This window comes from Fukomys damarensis, unplaced genomic scaffold (assembly GCF_012274545.1).
Source record: "Fukomys damarensis isolate Sample0158 unplaced genomic scaffold, DMR_v1.0_HiC HiC_scaffold_16, whole genome shotgun sequence".
NCBI lineage: Eukaryota > Metazoa > Chordata > Mammalia > Rodentia > Bathyergidae > Fukomys > Fukomys damarensis.
Genome location: NW_022900928.1, coordinates 114,639,741 through 114,649,542, shown reverse-complemented (window position 1 = coordinate 114,649,542; position 9,802 = coordinate 114,639,741). Strand labels below are relative to the sequence as shown.

At 36.6% G+C, this 9,802-nt stretch overlaps 1 protein-coding gene across 1 annotated transcript in view; it reads left to right on the top strand.

The window, feature by feature from the left end:
• The window catches only part of Bard1 (BRCA1 associated RING domain 1), a 50,490-nt gene that overhangs the window by 22,629 nt on the left and 18,059 nt on the right, over positions 1 to 9,802 (top strand). Inside the window, exon 7 of the mRNA XM_010616030.2 lies at positions 4,658 to 4,766. Within this exon, the coding sequence (XP_010614332.1) occupies positions 4,658 to 4,766 (109 nt within the window). The remainder of the gene's footprint in view (positions 1 to 4,657; positions 4,767 to 9,802) is intronic.

Below are 9,802 nucleotides of genomic sequence, written 5' to 3'. Positions count from 1 at the left end.
TATGTATTAAAAATATATATATTTCTGATTTGCCATGCTTTTACACTCAAAGGCCTTCATACACTTGTCTCTTTCCTTTTCCAGAAAGCTCTGAAAAGCGTCACTAGATTTCACTTTTCCTTTATGTGCATCTTTTTGTTTTGCTCCCTGAGTTACATGAAGACAGAAACAACTTTTTGTGGCATGGGTCCATTAACACCTGAAAGAATTTTTGGCACATTAAGAAAAGAGACTTGGACTGGGGATTTAGCTTAGTGGTGCCGCTGCCCGGCTCACAAGTGCTAGGACCTGAGTTTGATCCCTGGTACCAACTCCCCCCTGTCCCCACAAAGAAAACAGGGACTTATTTAATGAGTTAATAGTCTTCAAACTGATTAAAAAGCAATGTTTATAACTTTGTGTGTACAAACATGTATACTCATTTTTTGTATATCAGATAAATACTTGTTGCTAGTTGCGAAATATTTATCTTATATGTATGTATGTTTTGGTACTGGGGATCGAACTCAGGACCCTTGTACTTGAGAGGCAGGCACTGCACCACTGAGCTAAATCCCTGGCCATATAAATAGAATCTTATGAACACTTAGATCTTCTGTTAAGGTTTTAAAAATTTATAATCTGTGTCTTTAAAGGTTTTTATATGAAACATTTTCTGAACTATGATTTAAAATCACAGCAAAAGAAATATGGCAGGAATACGTTAGAGAGGAAAAAAGAACTCATAATCTTCCAGTGCACTGTATTGTAAAAAAATAGGGAAAAAAATGTAATTGAAGGGTATCCTCTTGGTTAAAGATCATTTAAAATACTTTGGTAACCTAAAGAAAATGTAATTCTTGGGATTTACTATATATAAAGTATATTATTTATATATAATCATGTAAAAATTCACCGAATTCTAGGTGTCTGTTTTTGATAGGTCATTAAAGAACTGAATTGTCAAAAGCGGTCCATGTGAAAGTTAATACGTTATCATGAACTGCATGTAAATTTAGTAGTTAAGATGTTGACATTTTTCTATATCCTGATAATGTCTTTAAATATATTGGTGTTGCGTTGACCTATATAGTTTAAGCTAGTAGACACGTGTCTGTGGATTTTCACAGCTGTGCTCTGTCTTTACCTCTAGCTCTAGTGCATTGCCTTATGCTGATTTTTATTGTTTTTTTGTGTTGTATTTGCCCCCTGCACTTGAACACCAAGTGATTCAACTCTTTATTTAGCTTAATAGAACTTCCATCAGACCCATACACTTGAGCAGTGTAGAGATTCCTTACTCAGGCTCTTCACCTTCATCTCAGTATCCCAGTTTCTAGTCCCGGGCTCCAGACCATTTCATTTACTGCTGTGTTCTTCACCTTCTTGGGAATCTATCCACATTTCATCTTACTACTTGTGCTTTGGTTTAGACTTACCCGTTTGATACTTACTAATGAGAATTTGTCCTCAGTAAGATCATAGGCAAGGGCATTGTTTTCTATCTTAAAATAGCTTTCCAGAATATCTAATTTGAGTGTTAAGGCTTTAGGTTTAATGCCAGAAAATAACAGCACATATTATAATTACATTTTTAAAAAAATTATTCTCTAATCTTTCTTTGTAACACAGTCTAATAAAGTAGCAAAGCATTGATTTTATTCTTGAGTTCATGCTGTTGCAGTAAACTTTTTTTTTTTTTTCCAGACAGGATCTCCCTGTGTAGTAGTAGTTCAGGCTGGCTTTGAACTCACTATGTATCTAGGCTGGCGTTGAACTTGTGGTGGTCTTCCTTCTTCAGCTTCCTGAGTGTTGGGATTACAAGTGTTTGTCACTTTGCCCAACTATGTTGCAGTAAATCTTTAAAAAAAAAAAAAACTTAATATAATGATGGAGAATAACTGATTTATCACTGTCTGCAGTTAACCATCACATTGGTAGTGCCTGATATTTGTGATGTGTGATTTGTCTTTGTTCTTCCTTAGTATCTTCAGTAAATATTTTTTTTACAAAGGAAATATAATTCTGTGCATTTTGAATTGATTTTTCACACTAGACCTATAACCAATATGTTAGTCCAGTCAAATCATTGTAAGAAGAAAGCACACCTTTCTTATGCCCACATAATAAAGAAGAGATCTTAGATATTCCCCATCTATTGCTGTGGTTTTTCTACATGTAAACTGTCTGATTCCACAGTAGAGTGGTTGAAAACAAAGCATAAGCAATGTGATAATTGAGTTGGTTCCTTCTCCCATGATGTAGGGCTGTTTTAATTGATTATCTGTCATCTGTAGCATTTACAACATACCACTCTTTAATTTGCTATCAGTACAGAAGAGCTAAAGCAACTTTTGTATAAGCAGAAGCCATCCGTAATCTATGTGGAGACACTACATGCTCTAAGGATGTAGGAGATAGTACACTTTGTGTAGTAAGGGTCCTACATGTAAATAGTAATCCTGCCTGTCATTTTACAAAACACTTCTTTAGAAGGCAAAAGCTCCTGACTGGTTCAGATAATTGTTCTGTTATTTTTTGATTTAAAGTGCTGAGTAGCTGATGATACTTGGAGGAGCATTTTGACTTAATGGGTTTTCATGTTGTTATGGACTTCTATGTGTGTTTGTTTAAAATAACTATACTGATGTCATCCACTTACTGTGCATTAAAAATGCACTTGATTGGCATTTTCTTTCTTTGAGGTATAAAATCAGTTTGTGAAAATGCCCTTATGTTGTTGTAACCCTTTTCTTGTTATCCATTTTGCCCTTGATGGTTTAAGAACTAGAATATTGGTTCTTTAACTCAAGATTTCTCTTTTTGGATTTTCATATTGATAGCATATATGTGTGAGGAGATTGTATTACTGGTATGTGAGCATAATGATTTAGATTGTGAAATTGGGAATTATCAAATAAGGTGAATGAAAATCTTCTGAAATATTCTGAGATTGTCTGCTCTCTTTGTGAACAGTGACTTTTGTTACTTTGTGATAAACCAGGAAGCTGAAATGCAATCAATTGCAATTTTCTTTGGCTGGAGGACTTTGCCAAAACAGTGTTGACCTGAGCTTACAGTGGAATTTGAGAATACATACAAACTTTTCAGCATTTATCCAGCACTGTCCAAAAAAAAGGAGTGACTGAACCTGATGGTTATGAATAACAGTCATTGAAACGCATTTTGTTGTGACCCATTTCTTATCCTAATCACTAGCTTTTTTTCCCACTGTGCCATCAAAGTGATGGCCAGTGATGACCTTGTCTCTCAACTTCGTAGGGGCTTACATCCCTCGTGTATGTGACCTCTGTGCAGTATCAGTTGACACTTTCCTTCTTTTCCTTATGTATCACTGTTTCCTTGTGGACCTTTTTCTACACACTCAATAGTTTATAAAATCTGTATTTCACCATGTTTATTATTTATATTCTGTTTAACACATTGCATTTTTCTTTTTCTTTTTCTTTTTTTTTTGTACTGGGGATTGAACTCAGGTCTTTGTGCTTGCAAGGGCAGTGGCACCACTGAGCTAAATTCGTGGCCCTTGTGTAAATTTTTATTTGTGATACTGTAGATGGAAGGAACCCAGGGCTTTGGCAAGGTATCTCTCACTGAAATACATCCCCAGCCCTCTTGAACTGTAATGATAGCTATCACATTTTATATTTATATCATAGCATCAAAAACCATAAAAGATTATAAATAGATGTTCATTTTAAAAACTTAACTGCCATAGTATACTATCTTAAAATAATATATTGAAGCCATGTACAGTCACACATACCTTGATATTCAACTGCTTTTAAACTCGTTGAATTTGGTGTGCAACATGCAAGCCAGAGCTTGTTGGTGTGGATTCCTTCATGACTTACTACTTTTTCCAGCCAAAACAGTTTGTTTAGTACAATTTGTTTCCTACTCTGTGCCTCCTGGAACCAATTAACAGTGGGTACCATGATACTACTGTATAAGGCAGTATAATAGTAGATAGTCTTCTAATTTTAACAGTTTACTTATAACTACAAGACTAAATATGAGCAATATGGAATATTAATGGAACAAACAAGGAAAATGTGATCTTAGTCCAAGTCATTGGAGCCTATTCCTTTCTGTTTTTGTTGTCTGTAAAGTATGGTTGTGGTTATTGTAGATTATACACATTGAAATTAATTTTTAAAATGCTCCCTGTTCACTATTTTAATGTTTATCATGTGGTAGTTTTCCTTCTCATGGATCTAAATGTTTATCCTGTGAATTTATCTAATCTTGTATTTGTTTATACAGACTATAAAGCCTGTAATAGCTTTAGAAGATGACTTATATTTCCATGTGAAAACATCCCATCCATAATGATTAATGATTACGAAATTATATTTTGAAATATGAATAGGAATACAGAAGAATGCAGAATTGTATAAAAATTCATATGTTGATTAAAATATATTTTAAAATACTCTATAATGATCTAATGTTAAATTGAAATTTCACATCTTTTCTCTGTTGAATTCAGCAGCTAGTGATATTCAGTGCTTATGCCTATTGTGAGTTCTGAATCATTTAGTTAAAGTTGTGTATCATTAAGGGTGTTAAAAAAACTGTTCCACCAGTACATTTATTTTGGTAAGAATCAAGTCACATTTTATTTACTTAAACCCATCTGCACTTATTTTATCAGTAACATATTTGGTCTGCGGCCCGTGGATTGTACAGACAATGAAAATGTGAAATCACTGTTGCTGCTACCAGAGAAGAATCAATCATCCTCAACTGGTCATTGTTCAGTAGTAAGTATAGATTTAGCATTGGGACATTTATATCTTTCATTGAAATTGCTTGTGAAAGGAACGTAATGAAAAAATTTCCAGTTAGCAGATTGCTTTCATTCACCAATTATTGAGTACTTCCTGAGTATTAGCTACTGTGGATTCAAAGACATAAGCAGAATAAGACTATCAAGAAATACTTATCTGTATTTTAGGCAGCATTCGTACAACAATGAATATGACTGATAGAACTCTTTAAGGAATTTACTTGCTAGTGAGAAGTAAAAAAAAAGACAATATCTACAATAATATAAATAAAATAACTTCAGTATTTGAAGATTGTGTGGAGCACAATTGGGTACAGGTGTTGGGTTCTGAAAGGGCACTCTTCTAGGTCTGTTGAGGATCTTCAGAGAACTGATTTTATGTCATTTGTACTTTCTCCTGCTATTTTATGGATTCCTATCAGTCTTACTCTTCTTTGCATCATCTAAAAGTTGTATCGATTTCTCATGATCCCTTATGTTTTTAAGAGATCTCTCATTTCATGGTCACTGACAGCGATCCTGTCCTCTGTGTCTGAAATTCTATCTTCACATTAATTCATTCTGCTGCAAATGCTTTTAATAGAATTTTAAATCTGGATCTGTTTGAATCCCTTTCATGGATTCCATTTCTTTCCTAAGCTGGACATTCATGGCTTCTATCACGGTTCTGAAATCATCTTTTTTTTTTTTTGTCTGTTTCTGTTCTAGAGTCTCTAATCATGTCTTTCATTCTGCTCACAATCTCTGTACTTATTTGGGAAATTATTTCTGTTTTGAATTTTCTAGAGCCTGATTCATCTGTTTTGTTACTTCCTGTCCTATGAGTTCAGGGTGTCCTGGTGGTTGATTGTCAGACTTCTCGTTTCCCCTAGAATTTGCCATTGGTGAACTGTAAGTCTGTATTTGTGCCTTGCTTAAGTGTTTTCTCATTTTTATTTTTTGTTGGTGCTGTCCTTGGTTTAATTCCTGGGTTAGTAGTTTGATCTTCCTGATATAGCTGCTCTTTAGGTTTTCAGTCTCTAATGACTCAGAAACTCTTATTTTTATAATATCAGAAAGGACAACTTATTAATCAGTCACAACCCTTTAGACCATTTGATGATACAATCAGCAACACAGCATCAAGCACAGGTTAGAAATTGACCATTTGTGGGGGTTATTGATCTATCACCTTTAACCATGTGAATGAAATAAAAATTGAGGACCAGCCCAAAATATGTTTATAATGAATAAACTCTTCAATATAGCAACTTTACCCTTCAGGATGGGGACATAGAAGGAGTTGGGAGGACAGGAATAGATAGGTAGAAGGATAAGAGAACGTTTCAAGTGAAGCCAGAGAGAACACAGGATGATCACACAAACTCTAGAAAACTGTTGAAGTTAAGAGGGAAGGAAAGACAGTGCAAGAACAAAGACAACAGTAGAACAACTTAACAGTAATAGGGAAGCTATAAATTGTACTCACTTTCCTTTGAAACTAATAACACTGGACAGAAGGAAAAAGAAAAGAGAAAGAAGAAATCTGAATTAGGGCAGGAATAGGAACAAAAAGGGAGATAACAATGTGGGTGAGCAAGACATTGGGAAAAAATAAAATTTTAAAATAAAATTTTAAATAAATTTTAAAATAAATAAAATTTAAAATAATAAAAGTAAGTTTTTAAAAAAATTTTAAAATACACTCTTTCAGGGTGTATCTCTGCCGTCACAGTAGACAATGTGGGCAGCAATGTGTAGGACCAAGTCATATAGTCTCAGCTAGCCAAGGGTAGACTGCTGAGATTCAGGCTGAATTCTGGCTGCAAGGCCCAACTTGAGCTCCCTGACCTGCAGGGTTGAACTCTGCAAGGTTCTATGGCAGGTTTCAGCTACCTTCCCCTGAAGATATTTCAAGTTCTGATGGAAAGTAGTGATCTCTTCAACTTACCAATTACAGAGGTCTGGTATACCTTTATTCTAGGTATTCACTTCTGTTCTATCTTCTGGAGCTCAGTGCAAAGGCCTTTATGACCACCTGTACCTCTGCAATGTGGATCCAGGTACCAGCACAACCAGGAGGCCCAAGAGCAGGGGGTGAGGGATGATGTTGCAGGGGTACCATACAGCTGGGCAGTCCTCACCAGTCTTGAGAACTGATTTTAATTCAAATCTGAATGCTAACCAAGGTTAGTGGTGCATACTTATAATCTCAGAACTCTGGGAGGCTGAGGCAAGAGGCTCAACAAGTTCAAGCCAGCTTGAGCAACTTAGCAAGACACTCTCTCAAAATTAAAAGTAAAGAAGAAAGGGGCTGGAGGTACAGATGCACCTCAGCCTGAAGGCTCTAGGTTCAATTGCCAGTACTGGGAAAACAAACAAACAAACAAACAAACAAAAATGTAATGGTGAGGAGGGGGCGCCCAAGTAATATTCTGACAGACAGTATATAGGCTCTGACTGGATGAGCCCAGTATGTTTGTAGGTTAGAAGGAACCTGGAGACCACTGAATACCTAAGAGTAGTGGGAAAATTTTGAAAGGATTAAAAGCACTAGAAAGACATGTTTGGATTTTTTGCTTTAAAGATCACCCTGGGGCCGGAGATTTACCTCAGTACACAAACAAAAACAAAAATGTAATGGTGAGGAGGGGGCAGCCAAGTAATATTCTGACAGACAGTATATAGGCTCTGACTGGATGAGCCCAGTATGTTTGTAGGTTAGAAGGAACCTGGAGACCACTGAATACCTAAGAGTAGTGGGAAAATTTTGAAAGGATTAAAAGCACTAGAAAGACATGTTTGGATTTTTTGCTTTAAAGATCACCCTGGGGCCGGAGATTTACCTCAGTGGTTCTGCCACTGTCCTTGCAAGCGCAAGGACCTGAGTTCCATCCCTGGTAACCCCCCCCCAAAAAAAAAGATCAGTCCTGGCTGCTTCATAAGAGACTATATGGCAAGAGCAGAGCCATCACTAACAACTGTTTATTGTGACAGGAGAAGGATACCATCGTGGCCTGAATTAAGGGAATGACAGTGGAGATTATAAGAAGTCAGAAAGTTTAGTATATACATTTGGGTTAATGCCAATAGGGCTTTCTGATAGGTTATACATGAAGCGTGGGAAGAGAGGAATTAGCATGTGATGTCATTGCTGCCATGGGGAGGGGAATCTGTCCAGCTTGCCTTTGCCAATTTTATTTCTGCAAGACCTCGACTGGAGAAATGGAATTAGTTGTGTATGTAAGTCTGGAGCTTAGGAGAGAGGTATAAGCAGAGGTGAAAAGCATGCCTTTTCCTTATCCCATGTCTTACTGGGGAATATAGATGTAAAAATTTTACTATACATTGTAATAAATTTGTAATAGAATCTGCTAAAATGTTCAGTAGAATCACAGAGAAGGAAGAAGTTAACTTCAGGCTGGGTCAGGAGGAGCTTGATGTGTCTAAGTCTTTTAAGGGTAAGATTTTTAGCAGAGTATATGATAGAATGTTTTGGCTGCAAATAAAAATATTCTCAGATTCATAAAGACATTTTATTATTTCAAAGATAATTCTAATGTTGGAGAGCTGCTCGAGGACCCTGATTCTTTCTGCTCGTTTACTTTGCCATCCTCAATTTGGCAGATGTGTTCTTACCAATCTCCCTTGGTGGTTATGAGATGATGGCCACAGTTCTAGATGTGATAGTGGCCAGCTAAAAGAGAAGCATTAAAGTCTTTTCCAGGAACCTTGCTGAGGACCCTGTGTCTTATTGGTGAGAACTGATTACAAATTGGTTTTGACATACTCCAGGGTAAGAGAGCAGATCAGTCCTTGAGTCAATGCCAGACAGAACTGAGCTTCTCTTAGCATGGAGAATATGAGGAATGGATTTTGTGTGAACAACCAGCACTGTTTCACCCAAGGGGCAGGCAATCACAATCTAAGGACTCCAGAACTTTGAGGCTCTATAGAGTTCAATGCAAGAGGAGCATAGGTATATTAAAGTGGAATTCAGAGTGAAGAACTGGGTTGGGGTCAACTGTAAAAGTCTTGAATTCCCTGATAGAGATCAGGCAATTTAGACTTAATAGGAACACCTTCTGGTCAGGGATAGTTGGGAGTCTGAAGAGACAGGCTGACCAGGAGGCTGCTGCATTTCTGTGAGTGAAATGATGATGTCTGGAATTATGTGTGGTAGTAGTAATGTGAGAATGGAGAAAGAAGAAGGGTTGGAGTGACCTACACACAGAGAGTTAGAGCACCAGAGGGAAAGAGAGATGAAGGGAGAGGTAGAGCAAGGGGAAGGGTAGAGATGGTGGACTCTTGGGTAGCTTAGCTTAGTGATTGCTCACATGGCACAAAGAGATGAGCTTAGAGCTAGGGCCATTCTGAGGAGACTACTGTCCAGGAAGGATGGTGGGTAGTGCTTGATATCATTGTTTTAAGTTATGAAAGGAGTCGGAGGCAGTTATAATTTCATAGCCAAGCGTTACTTACCTTTATTCCAAAAGCTGCTTTTCTTCTGCTTCAGCCTTTTTAGGCTTATAAATGTGCTCCAAATTAAAGTTTTCAAAATGAACTACAGGTGAACCTAAAAGTCAGCAGTTTAATTCCCTCCTTTTACACGTGAGAAAACTGAGACCTAGAAAGGTTGTGCTTTGCCCAGGGTTATTAACCAGACATTTAAAAAAATTTATTTTAATGGACCAGTTATATCTCAAATTTCTTAAGTCTTGAGTCAGTTCTTATTCAGTTGTTCCATACTTAATAAGCATAAACTGATACTTATTTTATTCATTTGTGCTTGAACTCCCCTGGCAGAATATAGCATATTTAAGTTTTCATTGGCCAGTGTTCTTTATATGTAGAAGCTGGAGAAAGGTTATCTTAAATGTGTCAGAGATAAAGATATCTTTATTATAATTTTGAATTCTAAGGATGGCAATGACCTTCAAAAAAGGGGAAGGATTTGTATCTTCACTTGTCAGAAACTTCATACTTTTTACGTGTCATATGGACATGACCTGTGAGTCTTGTCATTTATAG